The sequence below is a fragment of the Rhinoderma darwinii genome, chromosome 1 (assembly GCF_050947455.1).
Source record: "Rhinoderma darwinii isolate aRhiDar2 chromosome 1, aRhiDar2.hap1, whole genome shotgun sequence".
Classification (NCBI taxonomy): Eukaryota; Metazoa; Chordata; class Amphibia; order Anura; family Rhinodermatidae; genus Rhinoderma; species Rhinoderma darwinii.
Window position 1 is genome coordinate 287,661,818 of NC_134687.1, and position 21,846 is coordinate 287,683,663.

The 21,846-nt window shown below is 42.5% G+C and overlaps 1 protein-coding gene across 4 annotated transcripts in view; it reads right to left on the reverse strand.

Annotated features, from left to right (window-relative positions):
• The window catches only part of LOC142741420 (sorting nexin-6-like), a 46,058-nt gene extending 33,529 nt beyond the window's left edge, over window positions 1–12,529 (reverse strand). For 3 of the 4 annotated variants that reach the window (XR_012881130.1, XR_012881129.1, XM_075850809.1), the window contains exons 1-4: window positions 12,300–12,507; window positions 12,136–12,186; window positions 4,728–4,832; window positions 978–1,088 (exon numbers count right to left, since the gene is read on the reverse strand). Coding sequence is in view for 1 of the 4 variants with exons in the window: in XM_075850809.1 (XP_075706924.1) it covers window positions 978–1,088; window positions 4,728–4,832; window positions 12,136–12,186; window positions 12,300–12,305 (273 nt within the window). In the remaining 3 variants the exon portion in view is untranslated. Of the gene's footprint in view, window positions 1–977; window positions 1,089–4,727; window positions 4,833–12,135; window positions 12,187–12,299 lie in introns of all 4 variants that reach the window. The other variant, XR_012881133.1, reaches the window with a different exon arrangement.
• Window positions 12,530–21,846: the final 9,317 nt, after the last annotated feature.

The following is a 21,846-nucleotide window of genomic DNA, read 5'->3' on the forward strand; positions in this document are numbered from 1 at the left end:
ACTGCATTACAATGCCACAGGAAAATAGGCAAGGGGAATGGTAGTGCCCAGTTGACAATTACACATTATCAGATTTAAAAAAAAAAAAAAAAAAAAAAAGGAATGGTACATGGTAGAATTTTAAGAAAATATTCTTTAGAATGGGAATACAAGCATCTACTAAAACAGACATGTCAGGAGAGCTGGGGCACAGTTATTTTTTGGCACATTCCACCACAAATTTTGTTGCAAGCAGTGGAACATCAGAAAAGATTTCCCTTAAAAAATGAGTATGCTGCAGATTTAAAAAAGTCTTATATGGTCATGCAGAATTTTTGCGCTGTGTGGGGGTGGCGGTTTAGAAACCACACCACAAATCTTCAGAATTTCCTCTACTTCTGTACATCCCCCTATAGTCGTTAACCCTGCCTAAAGCACAAGCAAGGACACTTGCCCTGACCAGAGACCCTTCCCAACAACGCCACTTTAGACATTTACGGACACCTTAAAGCATGAATGTGGACTTATAGGGCTATAGGATCGGAATGTTTTGGTAGTAAATATTGCAGAAAGTGTTTTCAGAAAATGAGCCAAAGAATGACAGCTCACATGTCAAGTGTTTATTACTAGAAGTAGACACCCACACAAATCTATTCCTCTGTGTCAACTTATTTTCTATCACAACAGATTCACCACTTGGAAGATCAACCTTTCCAAATTAGAATGTTATTTTTGCCTCGCTCTACTGTAATTATATGGTGCCATGACCAATATTTCTGCAGCACAGATGGCCTTGGCAGCTTTGCTTTTTTGTTTTTATTATTTTAAACACAATGAGATTTAAGAGAAACTACACAAACAGCCATAATCTTCTATGAAGCGCTACTCAAAATAAAAAGTTATAATTCTTCAGAGAGGAAAAAAAAATACATACCACACTAACATATTATAAACCAAGAATGATTGGTACCACATTCAGTGACACTTTATACACTTACAATATATCCAGCATAATCCTCACTTTCCACAAAGGAATCGTGAAGCCATATGAACTCCTCATGCTGTCGGACGACTGAAAATTCATTCTGCTTGAAGTTTGGTAGTGAACTCTGAATATAAAACAGAAAAAAAAGAAAAACGACAATAAGATTTACATTGCAAATACATTAAAGCGTAACGAACCATTCAGAATAAGCGGTCGTGTGTACATGAGGAACACCACTATTTCTGAACATTATAAGATTTGTATTCTGCATGATTTAGCAGAGCGAGAGATATATACACACACACATAATTTAAAAGCTGTAGAGTGTGTTCTCTGCTCCTACTCACACCTCCATAGATTTCTATGGGCTGCAGGGTCATGCTCGCTTTGCTCCCGCTCCTCCCTCCCATCCCCATAGACTTCTATGGACAGGCTGTGAAGTCACTGGAGTGTGCTTTGGCAGAGACACCAACCACCGCCCCCCTCACTTCCTTCCTATCTCCTCCACTCTAAGGGTATGTTCACACGCGGAGTCAAAACAGCTCCTGAGAAAACAGCTCCTGATTTTCAGACATTTTTTATGCCACTCGCGATTTTCGCTGCATTTTTTACGGCCGTTTTTTGGAGCGGTTTTCTATAGAGTCAATGAAAAACAGCTAAAAATTTCCCAAGAAGTGTCCTGCACTTATTTTTCGCGGCTGTTTTTCCCATTGAAATCAATGGACAGATATTTGGAGGCATTCGGCTTCCGAAAAACGGCCGGAAATAGGCTGTGTGAACATGCCCTAACTAGGGATACGTTTTGCTTGACGGGGGGGGGGGCAGAACACAGGAATGGAAACACCTAGCAGCAGTAACTTCACAGAATTTGCATGGAAAAACTAAAATTAAGCAGTAAGTTACAAAGTTGTTCTATATCATGCATACTGTTAGATTAGCATTAGTAGTTAGAAAAGTTAGTGTCAATTTTAAAAGGTAACTATTTTATCTTGAACCAAGGTTTAATGAAGGTTACCTTTTAAACAGATAGGTCTTTTCATTAAAGATTAAGTTGTACGAATGTGGGCTTCAAAAACAATGTTTACTTTAGAATCAGAGGGGTTTTGCAGGACTGGCAAAAAGGGTTTGCCTTTTTCCCCCCCAAATACAGCACCATGTTTGTCCAAGGTTGTGTCTAGTATTATAGCTCAGCCCCATTTACTTGAATGGGGTTGAGCATCAAAACCAGACAGCCCATAGTCATGGCACGATTTCCTTAAAAAAACAAACACAAAACCGACTAGGATCTTTTATTCCTTCTGATAACGGCACATCCCTACGCAGTCTGACACTATCCCATCAGTGAACGGTAACATAATGTGGGGAGCGCAACAACAAAGAAATGTCTGTTTAGCACATTTCTTATATGCTTATTCTTAGATTTGAAAAGCACATGACTCAAAAGCTTTTTTCTGCGGTTTTCATAGAACGATAGTGTTCGGCACACAAGGATAAAATCGTGTAATTAAGGCAATCAAGTTAGATAGTCTAGTATAAAATACGAGCATCTAAACAAAAAGCAGACATTCAGGTGGGGTGCGGCCCAGCAAAGCACTAAGGCCTCATGCACACGTCAGTATTTTGCTTTAGTATTTGGAAGCCAAAACCAGGAGTGGGTCAAAAACATGGAAGAGGTGCAAATCTTTCCATTATAGGTTCTCCGTTTATGTTCCACTACTGGTTTTGGCTTCCAAATACTGATGTGTGCATGAGAACCTTAAAAACAACATATGTGAGCCGAGATGCAGCCCCTTCCAAAGGGGTTTTCCTAACACTAATATTCATGGCATTATTAGGAGGCGGCATAAATGTATGATCATTCTGAATCAAAACCTCTGAACCTTCCACCAAGCAACCGACCTGCCAGTGGCACTCACAATTTCGGCTCCCATTGGCCACATTCTGCTTTTCTTGACATTTAGACAGCTGTGGGATCCACTCCTACCAAATCCATTAATGCTGGTGCTAGATGCACTGCTGAAACCTGAAAAGTTGGATATATGATCCTGAACGACTAGATGCAGTGCTTATTCTCCAGGAGCTACTTACGTCAAATTTTGTTTTATTGCTCCAGTGAATCTTTAAAAGTTTTGCTCTTTACAAAAACATTCTGCTTTGTTAAAGTTTGCCATATGGAAAGGGATTGTCTATGCAACCCCTTAAAAGTGCACCCGTAATGAGACCAATGCACTTTAGGCCTCTTTCATATTGCAGTATTTTGCATCAGTATTTGTAAGCCAAAACCAGGAGTGGGTCCAAAACATGGAAGAGGTACAAATCTTTCTTTTATATTTTTTTTTCTAGGTTTCACTCCTGGCTTTGACATCCAAATACTGCCATGTGAAAGAGACCTTAACCGCTTCCCTCCTCAGCCATTTTTCAGATTTTCACTTTTGTTTTTTCTTCCCAACCTTCCAAAAGCTATAATTTTTTTATTTTTCCGTCTATATAGCCATACAAAGGCTTGTTTTGTGCGGGACAAGTTGTAGTTTTTCATGGCACCATCTATTCTAAACGCATGAAAGTACTGGGAAGCTGTAAAAAAAATTGTGGGGTGAAAAGGGCAAAAAAAACAGCGATTACGCCACATTTTTTGGGGTTTTATTTTTACAGCATCCCTGATACCATTTTGGAGTACATGCGACTTTTTGATCTTTTGATTTCATTTTTTTGGAGTGCTAAGGTGACAGAGAGATATATATATATATATATATGGGAAAATGTTTGGTTTCTTTAACTTTTAATACTTTATTTTTTTGGAACATATAAAGAAAACAGAAAAAAAGTCTTTTTTTTTTAAGTGCCCCTAGGATACTTGAAGCAGCGAACGTTGGATCACTTGCATGATATACTGCAATATTAATGTATTGCATTATATTGTGATTCTGACAGTCCTTTGAAGCCCTGCCGGAGGCAAAGCTTCAAAGTAGTGCAAAGATGGCAGACCTGAAGACCTTTTTTTGGCCGCTAGGCTGCCATAGCAACCGTTGTTACCTGACAATCGCACCGCTAGGGGTTGCGACAGCGTGTTTGAGGGGGTGCCCCCGATTCTAACACTTTAAATGCCGCAGTCACAATTGGCCGCAGCATTTAAGGTGTTGGACTGAATCAAAGTAAACTTTGATTCTGCCCGTTGCAGTGAGGTGTCGGCTGCGTGTAGCAGCCATCACCCGCTGTGTATGGTGCGAGCTCAGCCCATGAGCTCGCTCCATACTTCCCCTTAACCCGTACAGTTACGTGATTGGGCGGGAAGGGTTTAAATGAGTTGTACAAGATTACAAAAACATGGTTGCATTAGTCAGAAAAAAATAAATAAAAACAGCACAGGTTGTGTGTGTTATTGCAGCTCAGCTCTATTCACTTTAATATAGCAGATCTGCAGCACCAAATATAACTTCTAGATAGGTGTGGTTTTCATGCAGCCGTGTTCTGGTAATTTTGTACAACCCCTTTTAGCAGGGACATCTACCAGACGTCCATAAATGGTGTAACGTAATGGTGTCTAGCTCTACCAAGCAGCGCTCAACCTGGTTTGGGGATCTGCACCTCCAGTTTGTTTATCTGCTGAAATTACTTTCTGGCAAGAGTGTGGAGGACTCAGTGTAAATGTCAACAGAAAAAAAATATGTCATATAATCAATGTTTTGCTAAATTTTCTAAATGCATTCCAAGAAGGAATTTCAGCAGTTTTTTGTTTTTTTAGTAGTTCAAGAACAACACCTACCTTTGTATGCACAGTGAATTTCACTTTGTCTCTCTCACTTAATGCATCAGATATATCAACTTGCAAAGTGGCATCAGGCTGCAGATCTACATTAATTGCACGTGGCTTTACAGGAGAAATAAAACAGAAAATTATCACATTAGAAAGCACACAAGAGTGTAGGTCACTTTCAAGAGATTACTAAGCAGAGAACTAAATAACTCCTAGCAGGATACAATTAAAGAATGTTCTCCACCCATTAAACATTGACATTTCAGAAATGCAAGAGAATTATAGTCGTAAACATTTTAACATAAGTAGGAAGCCAATTTGCCTATTTTAGGGTGGTTTTCTATTGAGGTCAATTAAAAATATGTCAACTCTGCTCCCGAGCGGTTTGACTGGTTTAACACCTTCCCGACCGCCCACTGTCTTTTGACGTCAGGCAGTGCAGGTGCTTAATCTACAGAGACGTCTTTTGGCTGTAGATCAGGCTGATGAGCGCTCCTGTGAGTACTCATCCTCTAAGCAGGAGCTGTAACTAACAGCTCCTGATCTTAGAGCAGCCTCCTGAACACAGCTGGGGTCGGCAAACATTCGGACCCCAGCTGCTTAACCCTTTGATTACAGAGGTCCGCGGCATGATCAAAGGGAATTCCCCTCTTTGATTGCGATCAAACAATGGGGAATCCCTCTGCAGTCAGCCCTGGGGACCTACAAAGGACCCCAGGGCTGTCTGTTCCGTTTGCCTGCTGTTCGGGTACACTATGTGCTGCCCGATCAGCAGCCTGTGTCATAGTGACACAGTGTAATATATTAGCGTACAGAAGTATGCTAATACATTACAAGTAAAAAATAAAGTTACAAATAAAGTTATCCCTTGATGGGATTAGGGATGCACGGTGCATCGAATCTTCGATACTGTTTCGATACTGTGCATCCCTAAACGGTTCGATACCGCTATTTCCTGTATTTCGATACTTAGCTGCGCAGCCGCACAGCTCAGTATAGTAATACATGAATGTATGGGAGCGCGGCTGCGGCTGTGTAATTCAGCCACAGCCCCGCTCCTGAGTCATGAGAAGTTTGCGGGGTCAGGATGATGCGATGCGGCCGGCGCTGCACTAATGAGCGGCGGCACTGGAGACAGAACATGGCGGGCGCGCTGCAAAACACCCCCATGTTCTGTCCTCAGTGCCTGAACTGCCGCTCATTAGTGCAGCGCCGGCCGCATCTCCTCATGCTGACCGCACACGCACTTCCTGTCAGGAGCGGGGCAATGGCTGTATTACACAGCCACAGCCCCGCTGGCGGAGATCAGAGAAACCTCTCATCTCTGCCGCTATTCCCCTGAATGCTGCGATCACAGCTGACTGCAGCATTCAGGAGAAAATGAGCAGGGGGGATGCCCCTGGATCGCGTCACAGGGAATTCCTGTGACGCGATCGAGGACCATACCATATATGGGCAGACAGCTCAGGGTCTATTGACGGACCCCAGGGCTATCTTACCATATTTCATGTTGTTAGGACATACCCAGGTATGTCCTAACAACTGCCTGTGTGCCATCTGTCCACAGGCTGATGTACTGGCACATATCTGATATATGTCTGGGCTATCTGTCCACAGGCTAATGTACTGGCACATATCTGATATATGTCAGTACATTAAAGTTTAAAAATAAAGTAAAAACAAAGTATTGTTAAATTAAAAAAAAAAAAATACACATTCACCTTTTTTACAATAAACATTAAAATAAGTCTCAATACATAAAATACACACACATTCAGTAATGGCGCGCACAACAATTTTTTTGCATCATTTATGATGTGTACGCTGTAAAAAAATTAAATAATCACGGCTTTCATTCACTTATTAATGTGAGGCACGAGGTGCGATGAATTTAACCTCCATGTTCCTCACATTAATAGTAATTAACCCCATCATGTACCTCACACATTAACCCATTATGACTGAGAAACAGTATGGGATTAATTACTATTAATGCGAGGCGCGTTCAAAATTCATCACACGTCGCGCCTCACATCAGAAAACGGAAGATTTTTTTTTTATTATTACTGTTGCCAAAAGTATCGAAATTGGTATCGAAATCGCAATACTAAACGAAGTATCGGTATCGAAGTCCAAATTCTGGTATCGTGACATCCCTAGATGGGATTAAAAAAAAACAAAAAACGTAACAAAACAAATAAATAAAAAAAAAAGTCCCAAAAATGCATTAAATACATTTTATTGCCCCTACACTAAATAAAAACAAAAAAACAGACACATATTAGGTATCTACACGACCGTAATAAACTGAAGAATTAGTCTAATGGGTTATTTAGTGTGAAACGTGAACAGGATAAAAAATAAAACGAAAAAAAAAAAACTATTACGAGAATCGCTTTTTCCTATTTTCACGCCGCAAAAAACATTTTTTTTTTACCCCCAAACTGTGGGAAAAAAAAATAATACTATTTCTCTCGCATAAAACAAGGCCTCATACAGCCACGGCAATGAAAAAATTAAAAAAAGTTATGGCTGCTGAAAAGCAGAGGCAAAACCAGAAAAATTGAGCTGGTCATTAAGGTCTTTTCAGGCCCGGTCATTAAGGGGTTAAACTCTACACTAGTTTTTCCATCCAAAGTTTAATGAACTTTCTAAAAGAAGAAAGTGGATAAACAGGGGCTCTGCTATGGGGACCCAATATGCAAATTTGTTCACGGGGTATTTTGACACCAACTTAAGCCAACATTAAACACTACTGCAAAAGAATTGGTCTGTTTTTTTGCTCGGTTTCATAAGATGAATCCAACACTTTCTATAAAGCCTTTGAGAAAATCTGTTCCAAACAAACAGAGCATCGCCTTTCAGAGATCAAATACCCTCCAAAACATCCTGGCACCAAGTCCGCTACAGCCTGGAGACTTATCTGGCAGTCCCAAACTCCTTGGCCTCCTTCCTTCCTAAAGGTACTCTTACACCGGTCAATTTTGGCCAGTGTAACGAGCTCCGATCAACGAGACAGCTAGTGATCAGCGATAGTTTGCTACAGTCACAAGGCGCTATGCATGGGGACGAGTGCTTGTTACGCCGACCACTCGTCCTCATACATAATCATCATCATGTCGGCAGAGAGTCTCCCTGTTTACACAGGGAAATGTGCTGCAGACTAAGATATTTTGTTTTTTTAAAACGATACGATCAGAAGATGAACAAGTGTTTGCTCGTTGATCTGCTGATTGGTGCCCTGTTTAGACAGGGCAATCAGGAATGAACATTCTATAAAACGATAGTTTGCCCGATAATTGGCCCGTGTAAAAGGACCTTAAGAGGAGTCTTTCCATATGAGAAGAGACAGCACAGACCTGATTAGGCTTGAATCAATAACCACCGCTAGAACAGGAAAAGTGGAATACCAGATGTAAAGTGTCTCAAGGCCTGAACACCAATTAACATTTGTGGCAATAATCCTATAGAACGGATCTACATCTAGTCTCACTACATCCCAACATATAGATGTAATTTCTTATTTTTCTTGTTGTTGTCTCCCCCATTTACCAATTGTGTGAGAATTATCCACCCCAATGAGTTTCCACCTTATATACCCATTTACATAAGTTGTATTGATCATTCATGACATTTATCAAACAACCGATCTCCTTCATGATCCCCAATATTATTTATCAATTTTTTAATCTTTTGATCATTTGTTCACATCTGCGTTGGGATTTTCACTGTTCAAGAAGACCAACGAAAACAGAAGCACAGGTTCAATTGTATGACAGACACCAGCCGGCCGCCAACAGAACCCATTGATTTTAATGGGACCTATGGGGTTTCTGTCTGAGTGTTCATGGCTTTTGTGAACTATGGTTTCTGGCGTTTTCGGCTAGATCTGCGACAGAGGCCCCAAACGGAGATGTGAACAGACCAGTTTTCTATGTCATTTTCCATTTCATAAGTCCGAATGTGTTTGATTGTCTCCTTACATTCCTCCGCTCCTTGCCTCCACTATTTTTTTCCTATGGAAGCTTGCTCTTATGAAGACTCCACTTAGGAGTTGGTGGTTACCTAGTCAGGTTAGTCTGGTCCTGCTAACATATTGCCACCCATCCGTCCCTAATTCTTGCTTACCTACTAAATGTAGGTTAGTAAGAATTTTGGACCATAATGGGAGAGTATAACTACAAGATCTGACTAAACAGGGCTTGATGCTGCTTACCATGGAGACACAGGTTTGCTGTAAATGCAAAATGAGTCGCAAAGCTACCTTATTTTTGATGAAACGGAGTAAAAAATTAATTTTTTTTTTTTTTTTTTTTTAAAGGATAAGCCATCACTTACTGACTCATGGGGACAGATTGCCAGGAACTCCCCCCCCCCCCCCCCCACACACTTAGAGTGAAGGGGCTGCAGGGCTAACTAAATGCAGCTCATTCACGAAGCTTGCTTCCACAGTAATGCTCCGGCCACGTGTCATGCAGGGACTGCAGGACAGCTACTCTAATCAAGCCGTGATGCAATTCCCTGCACAGCAGATGACCAAGTGCACCACTGTGCAGGACAAAAGTTAAAGGGACACAGTCCCTTTGTACTTCAGATGGGCAGGGGCATCAAAGGTTGGACGTTAACCTCATTCACATCAGCGTCTGGTTCCGTTTATCCATTCCGTCAGAGGAAGAGAAAGCCAAACAAACCATAGCTTCAGTTTGCATTAGCTTCGATTTAGATGGTAATGCTGCCATTGCAAATGGTTTAAGTTTCTTTAGCAGAAATAATAGCGCAGTCGACTACTGTATAGTTTCCGCTAAAAATTTAAACCTTACGGAACGGAAGCATTACCATTGAAATCAATAAGTAAAGAATGTTTTACACAGGGCCAATTATCGCGCAAACAAGCGTTCACTGCTTGTTCCCAATAATTGTCCTGTGTAAACAGGGCAACGATCAGCCGATTAACAAGCAAACGCTCGATCGGCTGATTGTATAGTTTCTGCAGCAGAAATTATTGTCTTGGTCAGCAGCACGTCTGTGTAAACAGGGAGACAGGCTGCCGACATGATAGAGATGTGTGGTCGTAGTAACAAGCGCTCGCCCCCATACATAGCTCCTTGTGAAAGGAGAAAACGAGCACGATCAGCTAGCTGTCTCGTTGATCGGTGCTCATTGTTACGTCGAAAATTGGCCAGTGTAAAAGGATCCCAAGATGTTCAAAATATTACATCTGCTGGTAAACATTTCACTATATGCACAAAGCAATCCATTTTTAAACAGTTTAGAACAAATTACACATTTATGAGAAAAACCCCCTTTAAATTACACAAAGAACACTTGATACGGTTTCCTATTGAATTTATTTAGCATTTGGTATCCGCTCAGCGTGATAATTACTGAAAAAAAAACGCATTCTCCAACTGTTCTGCTTTTTAATGGAAGCAGCAAAACATGTCCTAAAAGGATAACCAATTAACTGCAAACACTAAAATCTACCAAGAAAAGCATTCCAAGCACGTAAAGAAGCGAAGTGAAAGCGTAGGTCAAGACCACTTCCTGATGCTGTAAGTAAAGTCTCACGCACACGACCACTTATCAATGTGCTATTGGTGTTTTGTTTTTTTTTTACGCATAGCACGTTGATAGCACTTTTCATTTATATGGCCTCATGCACATGACCGCGGTTTTTAGATCCATGTGTGACATGGGACAGAGCAACAAAATTCAGAGCATGCCCTATTCCGGTCATCCGTGTGTGGTCTGTGTTTTGCGGATCAGTTTACAGACCGCAAAATACAAGCCGTTGCATGCATGCATGCAGCCTAAAAAAAAAAAAATATACATACAAAAAGCCTGAAGTCCCCTGTAAAGTCTACGAACCAGTCAAAATAAATATGTGCTTAAAGAGGCTCTGTCACCAGATTTTGCAACCCCTATCTGCTATTGCAGCAGATAGGCGCTGCAATGTAGATTACAGTAACGTTTTTATTTTTTAAAAACGAGCATTTTTGGCCAAGTTATGACCATTTTCGTATTTATGCAAATGAGGCTTGCAAAAGTACAACTGGGCGTGTTGAAAAGTAAAAGTACAACTGGGCGTGTATTATGTGCGTACATCGGGGTGTGTTTACTACTTTTACTAGCTGGGCGTTCTGATGAGAAGTATCATCCACTTCTCTTCACAACGCCCAGCTTCTGGCAGTGCAGCACTGTGACGTCACTCACAGGTCCTGCATCGTGTCGGCACCAGAGGCTACAGATGATTCTGCAGCAGCATCGGCGTTTGCAGGTAAGTCGATGTAGCTACTTACCTGCAAATGCTGATGCTGCTGCAGAATCAAGTGTAGCCTCTGGTGCCGACACGATGCAGGACCTGTGAGTGACGTCACAGTGCTGCACTGCCAGAAGCTGGGCGTTGTGAAGAGAAGTGGATGACACTTCTATACACAACGCCCAGCTAGTAAAAGTAGTAAACACGCCCCGATGTACGCACATAATACACGCCCAGTTGTACTTTTACTTTTCAACACGCCCAGTTGTACTTTTGCAAGCCTCATTTGCATAAATACGAAAATGGTCATAACTTGGCGAAAAATGCTCGTTTTTTAAAAATAAAAACGTTACTGTAATCTACATTGCAGCGCCGATCTGCTGCATTAGCAGATAGGGGCTGCAAAATCTGGTGACAGAGCCTCTTTAACATCGCAATCTGAGCTGGGGAAAACCCATGGCTGATGCCGAGCTGATCATCAAAACCAGTGCGAGGAAAAGTGGACTAGTCCCCCATAACAACCAGTCGGATTCTGTTAGTTTTTCAGCAGTTCTTTGTAAAATAATAGCAGCGACCACACCACTAAGGCCATGTTCACACAGAATACGTTGGAGTCAAAAAAACACAGGGCCGATTTCAAGAAATAACCCACTCTAAATCCAGGTATTTTTGGAGCAGATTTTCAGATAGTTTTTGGGGGTTGTAAGTGTATTTTGATGTTTTCAAGAAGAGTTCTTTTGTAAGGGTCATTTTTTTGGCAGAGATTTAGACACAGACACCACAGAATCAACGCAAAAAACAGACGAAATCACCGCCCGCCCCCCATTGATTTCAGTGGAAGACAGAGGCGTATTTCTTCTCCAGCAGAGCTTTTGGACGCTCACGGGAAATTAAAGAAAAGCAGCAGGTCTTTTCTTGCTGGTTTCTGAATATTTTTACCCACAGTCCTTGCATTAGCGTCAATGGACTCTGGCGAAAAAGTCACCAAAAATGTGGAAAAATACGTGCGCTGGACATCCTCATCCTGCAGCAGTCACTAAAATAACAGGACAGTCAGCGTGGAGATGAGCACCAGAGCCCAACCAAGACCAATGACATTTGTCAATTCCCAATGAGGGGACAATCTTTGGGTGAGATTTGGGGTATAAGCGCACTTACCGCTCTGTCCTCCTCTGACAGGAAGTCGGGTCCGTCATCCAGGCCTTCCTGCTGTAGAGAAACAACAAGACATAGTTACCGACCACCGCGACTCCATTATAGCACCACCGACAACTACAGCTCAACTAGCGGTACCTATACCCCGCCATTCCCCCGCTACTCACCATCATGGCTGAGACCGACACTGCCAGGCAGGGGACGGGCTCGAACCGATGAACAGGGGTTGGAGCGCTGGCGACCGCGTCACGTGACAAGAGGCGGGTACAGAGTGACAGCGACTGGACGGCGACCACCCCTAAGGAGGCTTACCAAATGTCACGTGGTGTGGGAAAGTCGGCGGCCATGATTGTTAAAGGCAGAATAGGCTGTAGGGTATAGTGGGAGGGCGGAAACTATTGTGCGTACTCTGCGTGCGCAGCAGCGTCATTACCAGCGAGTTCAGTTCTCTGCTGCTGATGTACGGTTGGTCTGTGTAGTCTATCCCTGACGTATTTTATATTATATCGTTATTGGACACTGCTTATTTTGCCTCAGAAAGCGCCATGTTTCTGTCACACCACGCATAGCAACGGACACTTCGGACAGTGCGAAACGTATGGCTTACGTTTGACAAAAAAAAGTGTGTGTAAATGTATATATTATGTGTGTGTATACGCTTTTACACAGTCATGTTAAAAAAGTAAGGATGCCCCATGTAAAGTTTTTTTTCTTTTTTTTTTTTTTTCTTTTTCACATATCTTTTAATTCAAGCAGTATAGTAAGGAGATGGATAGCAGAATTTTCTCAGAACTACACCTAGCGGAACACGTCGGCAGACGTGGTGTTGCCGCAAATCGTTGCAGTTGTAAAATGTCTCAAACTGCTGTAATTCAGCAACATTTTAACGACCGTGTTACGGGTTGTCAACCGTCTGTAAATTCCTGCACCGTCCGTAAAAACAGGTATTTTTTTTCCAGTGTCCAGAATTTTTTTTTTTTTTAAAGTATCTTGTACACATTTTTGGGATTGTAATAATCATAATTTTAGAGGTCACAGTACATGCTGCTTGTGTTCATATCACTATTCTAATAGTTACATTTATTACTTATCATTATCATTCATTTTTCACCCATGCGGTTTTTCAATTTTTCTGTAAAATATGTTGAAAAAGGATATAATCATGTTGTCAACCCTGGTTATGACGGGACCCGAATTAACTGCATTATCGGGATCTATGATGCGGTTACTTCAAGCCATTGAACCTGTGGTCTGGCTGGGACTTGGGGCCCTAAGGCCTCGTGCACACTTACGTCACCGTTTTCACGGCCGCTTTTGACCCGTTTTAGCGGCCGTGTGGTTTCCGTGTGCACTCCGTGTTTCCGTGTGCCGAGCATGGTACTGTCCAGGGTGACAGTACCATGCTCGGCGTGCGGAAAATACAATTTTAGGCCTCATGCACACGACCGTAAAAACTCCCGTTATTACGGGTCGTGATTACGACCCCTAATAACGGGCTCATAGACTTCTATTGGCGACGGGTGCCTTCCCGTTTTCTCACGGGAAGGTGCCCGTGCCGTTGAAAAAGATAGAACATGTCCTATTTCAGGCCGTAATAACGGCACGGACAGTCCATAGAAGTCTATGGAGCTCTCGTAATGACGGGTGGCTACATGTGTGCACCCGTCATTACGGCAGCGTTGCTAAGCGACGTCAGTAAATAGTCACTGTCCAGGGAGCTGAAAGAGTTAACTGATCGGCAGTAACTCTTTCAGCACCCTGGACAGTGACTACCGATCAGTATAAACCTGTAAAAAATAAAAGACTTTCATACTTACCGACAACTTCCTGCTTCCTCCAGTCCGGTCTCCCGCCCGTTGCCTTGGTGACGCGTCCCTCTCGACATCCGGCCCGACGTCCTGGATGACGTTTCAGGCCATGTGACCGCTGCAGCCAATCACAGGTCAATCACAGGCTGCAGCGGTCACATGGACTGCCGCGTCATCCAGGGATGTCGGGCTGGATGTGAAGAGAGGGACGCGTCACCAAGACAACGGCCGGTAAGTAAGAATTTCTTTAACTTTTATTACAGAAAGGGCTGTCCCTTCTCTCTATCCTGCACTGATAGAGAGAAGGGGCTGCCGATTAGTGCAGCGCTATTTTGCCGCCAAAAACGTGCCTGTAAATACGGGTGGAATACGGGTGACACCGGACCCATATTTACGGGCACGGGTTCGTAAATACTGGTGCAAAACGGGTGGAATACGTGTGACACCGGACCCGTATTTACGCCAGTATTTACGGGTGGGAAAAACTACGGTCGTGTGCCTGAGGCCTTAATGTAATAAAAAAAATTAAAAATAAATAAGTTCATACTTACATTCCTCCTGTCCGGCCTCCAGCGATGACATTCAATCCAAGTCGCCGCTGCAGCCAATCACAGGCTGCCGCTGCAGCCAATCACGGCCAATCATGGGTTCAGGGTGCTATCAGTGACAAAAACGGATAGCACCCTGAAGGAAAAAACTGAAGTGTGCATGAGGCCTAAGGCCCCATGTCCACTTCAGTTTTTTCCTTCAGGGTGCTATCCGTTTTTCTGACGGCTAGCACCCTGACCCATTCATTTCAATGGGGCCATGCACACTTCAGTTTTTTTGACGGTCCCGTTGCTCCATTCTGATCCAAAGTAGAGCATGTCCTACTTTGGTCAGAGATTCCGTGACCGTGAGGCCCATGCAAGTCAATGGGGCCGTCAAAAAAAACTGAAGGCACACGGAAGGCATCCGTGTGCCGCCCGTGTGTGACGGAGCCGTTGCCTAGTGACGGAGCCGTTGCCTAGCAACGGCCGGGCAGGCAGAAATACATTACAGAAATATTACACTAATTGGCAGCCACTTGTCTCTATCAATCACTGATCGAGAAAAGAGGCTGCTGATTAAAAATAAAATAAAAAGCAGTTCATACGTACCCGGTCGTTGTCTTGGTGATGAGTCCCTCTTCTTCCTTCAGTCCGACCTTCCTTTCTGACGCGGCAGCCTGTAATTGGCTGTAGAGGCCGCTACAGCCTGTGATTGGCTGCAGAGGTGGCACGTGGGATGAAGCGTCATCCCTGAAGGCCGGCCTCCTGACGTCATCCTGACGTGCGTGACCGCCACTACAGCCTGTGATTGGCTGCAGCGGTGACATGGATGAAACGTCATCGCTGGAGGCCGGACAGGAGGAAACTTATATATATATATTTTTTATTTCATTATAATTGTATTTTCCGAGCGCCGAGCATGGTACCCTCCAGGGTGCTGAAAGAGTTAGGCTGGGTTCACACGACCTATTTTCAGACTGAAATGAGGCGTATTATGCCTCGTTTTACGTCTGAAAATAGGGCTACAATACGTCGGCAAACATCTGCCCATTCATTTGAAGGGGTTTGCCGACGTATTGTGCAGACGACCTGTAATTTACGCGTCGTCGTTTGACAGCTGTCAAACGACGACGCGTAAATTGACTGCCTCGGCAAAGAAGTGCAGGGCACTTCTTTGCCACGTAATTTGAGCCGTTCTTCATTGAACTCAATGAAGAGCAGCTAAAGATATACGAGCGTCACAGACGCCTCGTATATTACGAGGAGGAGCATTTACGGCTGAAACGACGCAGCTGTTTTCTTCTGAAAATAGGCTGTCATTTCAGCCGTAAATGACAGCTAGCGTGTGAACATACCCTTACCTCCGATCAGTGCAGCCCATTAACTCTTTCAGCACCCTGGACAGTACCATACTCGGCGCTCGGAAACTGAAACACGGGAGTGCACACGGCCGCTAAAACGGGCACACGAATCCGTCAAAAACGGCCGTGAAAACGGTGTCTGAAGTGTGCACGAGGCCTAAGGGCTTGTCCACACATAACAGAATTGCTTCAGAAAATTTCTGCAGCATTTCCGCTAAGGGTATGTTCACACGTAGTCAACAAAAACGTCTGAAAATCCAGAGCTGTTTTCAAGGGAAAACAGACCCTGCTTTTCAGACGTTTTTTTACCAACTCGCATTTTTCGCGGCGTTTTCACGCCGTTTTCGCGCTGTTTTTTACGTCCGTTTTTGGAGCTGTTTTCATTGGAGTCTATGAGAAAACAGCTCCAAAAACGGCCAAAGAAGTGTCCTGCACTTCTTTTGACGTGGCTGTATTTTTACGCGTCGTCGTTTGACAGCTGTTAAACGACGACGCGTAAATAACAGGTCGTCTGCACAGTACGTCGGCAAACCCATTCAAATGAATGGGCAGATGTTTGCCGACGTATTGTAGCCCTATTTTCAGACGTAAAACGAGGCATAATACGCCTCGTTTACGTCTGAAAATAAGTCGTGTGAACCCAGCCTTAAACTAGCAGATGTTCCGCTATGGAAAAACCACACCGTTTCCTGCGTTTTTAACTGCAGAAAATGGTGCGGATTTTGCTGCGTTTTTTCAATGCTGGGAGATGGTGACATCTCTGAATTCATTCCACTTTCCACAGCAGGAAAATAAATTCACATGCTGCAAACCAGAAAAAACGCACCGCAGGTGAATTTCAGGACGGAAATGGATGAAATTGTTAAATTACACCCATTATGCTGCTACTGTGTTCCGCTGCGTATTTTCCGTCTGCAATACCCAGCAATTGTGTTACGTGTGGACAAGTCCAGATAGTCGAAGCTTAAAATGTCTCGGAATTATGGCTGTCTAAATGAGGCCTTACAAGGCAGTTTTATCAGCAAAAACCACACGGACGTTAAGGCCTCATGCACATGGCCGTGCCCGTAATCACTGTCTGTGATTACAGCCGCGGACAGCCACCCGCATTTGCGGGCCGAGCTTCCATATAAAGTATGGGAGCACTGTCCGTAAAAAGCAAAAGATAGGACAAGTCCTATCTTTTACGGAGCCTTTCTCCGGCACGGACACCTTCCCGTAAATATACAGGAAGGTGTCCGTGGGCAATACAAGTTCATGGGTATGTAATTGCGGACCGTAATTACGGTCCACAATTATGGTCAAATTCAACGGTCGTGTGCATGGGGCCTAATGGTGCACTGCATAAGTTGTTTTTGGCCGAGCAGTTAAAACCTCATCAAGAATTGCAGGCACGACAGCATACGGTTTTACCGTGAGTTGCCGGTGATTTGCGATGCGGTTTTCACCCATTCGGTTTTTACAGGTAAAACAATTATTTTACAGTTTCACCCTGTAGAAACTGCATGGGTGAAAACCACATTGCAAAACCACAGCAATTTGCGGTAAAACTTGCCTTAGGGTATATTCAGACGTTGCGATGGAGGCATAAAAAGGCATCCGAAAGCCACTAGTGTTTTTATTGCGATATGGTGTGATTCTGGTGCAGTAAAAAAATGCAATATGCATCGAAAAATCACCATATCGTACAAAAAATATGATTTATGGAGTGTTTTTTATGCCATACTAGGGGGACTAATAAAATGTGTAAAAACAAAAGTAGATTATTATTAGTGAAAAAAATTAAATAAATATTTAAAGTAAAAAAATAAATCTTTTCCCATTTTTTCTCTAAAGTAATGTAAAAAAAGACACAAAATTGGTATCGCTGCGTCCGTAAAAGTCCAAACTATTACAATATAGCATTATTTAACTCGCTCGGTGAACGCCGTGAAAAATAAAGAATTTAAAACTGCAAAATCGCTTTTTTTTTGGTCACCTTGGCTCTACCAAAAAATGTAATAAATAGTGCTCAAAAAGTTGTATGTACCAGAAAATGGTACCAATAAAAACTGAGCCCTCACACCGCTATTGATGGAAAAATAAAAAAGTTATGGCTCTTGGTAAGCGGAGAGGGAAAAAAGAAAAAGCAAATATGGATCGGTCAGGAAAGGGTTAATTACTTTCTAATGATAAATCATTTATGACCACATGTGGGGTATAGCCGTACTCGGGAGAAATTGCTTTACAAATTTTGGGGTGCTCTTTCCTCCTTTATCCTTTGTGAAATTGAAAAAATTCAACATTTTAGTGGAAATAATGTTGATATTCATTTTTACAGCCTAATTCTAATAAATTCTGCAAAAGACCTGTGGGGTCTAAATGCTCACTATACTCCTAGATCGATTCCTTAAGTGGTGTAGTTTGCCAAATATGGTCACTTTTGTGTGGATTCCACTGTTTTGGTCTCTCAGGGGCTTTGCAAATTCTACATGGCACCCGTAAACTATTTCAGCTAAATTTGAGCTCCAAAAGCTAAGTAGTGCTCCTTCCCTTCTAAGCCCCGTTGTAGGTCCAAACAGCAGTTTATTACCATATATGGCGTATTTACGTAATCGGGAGAAATTGTTTTACAAATGTTGGGGTGCTTTTTCTCATTTATTCCTTTACAGACTAATTCCAATGAATTCCGCAAAACAACTGTGGGATCAAAATGCTAACTTTACCCCTAGAAAAATTCCTTGAGGGGTGTAGTTTCCAAAATGGGGTCACTTTTGGGGGGTCTTTACTGATTTGGCACCACAAGACCTCTTCAAACCTGACATGGTGCCTAAAATATATTCTAAAAAAAGGAGGCCCCAAAATCCACTAGGTGCTCCTTTGCTTCTGAGGCCTGTGTTTCAGTCCATTACCGCACTAGGGCCACATGTGGAATATTTCTAAAAACTACAGAATCTGGGCAATAAATATTGAGTTGCATTTCTCTGGTAAAACCTTCTGTGGTACAGAATTTTTTTTATTACAAATGAATTTTGGCAAAAAAAATTAAATTTGTAAATTTCACCTCTACTTTGCTTTAATAACTGTGAAACACCTAAGGCTGGGTTCACACGACCTATTTTCAGACGTAAACGAGGCGTATTATGCCTCGTTTTACGTCTGAAAATAGGGCTACAATACGTCGGCAAACATCTGCCCATTCATTTGAATGGGTTTGCCGACGTACTGTGCAGACGACCTGTTATTTACGCATCGTCGTTTGACAGCTGTCAAACGACGACGCGTAAAAATACAGCCTCGTCAAAAGAAGTACAGGACTTCTTTGGACGTTTTTGGAGCTGTTTTCTCATAGACTCCAATGAAAACAGCTCCAAAAACGGATGTAAAAAACGCCGCGAAAACGGCGCGAAAAATGCGAGTTGGTCAAAAAACGTCTGGAAAGCAGGGTCTGTTTTCTCTTGAAAACAGCTCTGGATTTTCAGACGTTTTTGGTCACTACGTGTGCACATACCCTAAAGGATTAAAACACTTTCTGAATGCTGTTTTGAATACTTTGAGGGATGCAGTTTTCAAAATGGGGTGATTTATGTGGACTTACTAATATATAAGGCCCTCAAAGCCACTTCTGAACTGGTCCCTGAAAAAAAATATGAGAAATTGCTGCTAAAGTTCTAAGCCTTGTAACGTCCTAGAAAAATAAAAGAATGTTCAAAAAACGATGCAAACATAAAGTAGATATATGGGAAATGTAAACTAGTAACTATTTTGTATGGTATTATCTGTTTTACAAGCAGATACATTTAAACTTCGAAAAATGCTAATTTTTGCTAATTTTCTCCAAATCTTAGTGTTTTTTTTACAAATAAATATTGAATTTATCGACCAAATTTTTTCACTATCTTAAAATACAATATGTCATGAGAAAACATTCTCAGAATCCCTTGGATAGGTAAAAGCATTCCGAAGTTATTACCACATAAAGTGACACATGTCAGATTTGAAAAATCGGCTTCGTCATGAAGGCCAAAACACGCTCAGTCCTGAAGGGGTTAAAAAAAGACCTAACCCCAGGGGACAGGAGTTTAAGACCTCAAAGTTTCCTAGGAAGAACAAGGGCTTCCTTTTCAAGCCTCAAAACGACCCGAAAAACAGAGACCAGCAACATTGATGCCAGAAGATGGTGGGGGGGTCGTCTGTCCCTTTTTTTAAAAATTGGGAAAAAATTTCAACAAATGAATGGATCCGAGGAATTATAAAAACCGGGTATGTTGCAGAATTCAGAACTCTTCCTCCAAACAGATTCTTTCCTACAAAGACCCAGATAAACAAAGGGCATTAGAGTCAGAAATGCTGTTACTTCTAATTCAAGTCCCAAGTGCAGAAACAGGCAAAGGCTTTTATTCCCCACTCTTCCTGGTGAAGAATTCAGAAGGGAAATACAGGGTCATAATAAATCTAAAAGAACAGAATTCTTATTTCACCTACAACATTTTTTCCATGGAGAGCATCTCATCAACCATAAATCTCCTCTCCAAAGACTGTGTGATGACATCACTAGATCTGGAGGATGCATATGATTATGTACCAATATGCAGTCCTCACCAGAAATATCTAAGAGTAACAGTGATCCTCAACAGTTTTTTTTTTTCACCTCCAGTACAGTTTGGCATTTTACAAGCCCCAAGGGTGTTTTCAAAATGAATAGTGGAAATTGCATATATCAGGACAAGGGACATCCTCCTGATTCCCTACTTGAACGATTTCCTAATAGCGGCAGAAACAACTAAGACCCTGATTCAACAGAACTAAATTGTTCTATCCTAACGAACTTAGGGTGGAACATAAATCTGAAGAAATCAAAGTTGATTCCCTCAAACAGGTTTGTCTTTCTAGGAATTCTTCTAGACTCCTCCAGGCAGATGTCCTTCCTTCCAGAAGGGGAGATTAATCCCCTGATAGACAGAGTCTCAGAAATCAATTTAACGCATACAACATCTTTCAGGAAAATTATGTCTGTTCTGGGCCTCATGACGTCATGCATTCCAGCAGTATTGTGGGCTCATTTCAGATCCAGGGCTCTACAATGGGACATTCTAGATCAGTGGGACAAGAGCAATCTCTCCTTAGATCAATTCCTCCACATTTCATCCGCAGCCAGGCTATCCCTCAGATGGTGACTAAACAGGGAGAAACTCAAGAGGGGCATTCCATGGATAACAACACCTACTCTCAATATAACACAAGCCCCTGGGGTTGGGGACCTCATTACGACTCCTTTTTTCTCCAGGATCAGTGGGACCACCAGACCGCACAAAGGTCCTTCAACTTCAGGGAACTGGCAGCAGTATTTCAGACTATGAAAAACTCTATACCAGCAATTTAAAAATATATTCAGACAACACAACGACCGTGGCTTATATAAATAATCCGGGGGGGGGGGAGGTGGGGACCGAGATCCTTTCCACTAATGGATTTATCTTCCAGGTATTCTTTCTGGCAGTGCGCCATCTGATGACCCTCCTCTCAGCTGTCCACCTGAAGGGAAGGGGCAACCAGGTAGCAAACTTCCTGAGCCGGAAAAGGTTACACCAGTCAGAATGGTCTCTGAATGCAGAAACATTTCAGAAGATTGTTTACAAATGGGGGGTTCCCTCAATAGACCTGTTTGCATCCAGAGAAAACAGGAAAGTCAGGAGATTCTCTCTGGATCCCTCAGACTACCCGACAGCAGTAGATGCATTTTCCCAGTGTTTGAGTCAAGAGAGGGGTTATGCCCCCCCATGTCTTCTCCCAAGGGTGATCAGAAAAATTAGGGAAGACAAGGCTTCAATAATTCTAATAGCCCCCTTCTGGTCAAGAGACCATGGTTTACATGCTTAACCCCTTAAGGACGCAGTCTAGTTTTGGCCTTAAGGCTCAGCCCATTTTTCAAATCTGACATATTTCACTTTATGTGGTAATAACGTCGGAATGCTTAAACCTATCCAAGCGATTCTGAGATTGTTTTCTCGTGACACATTGGGCTTCAAAATTTGG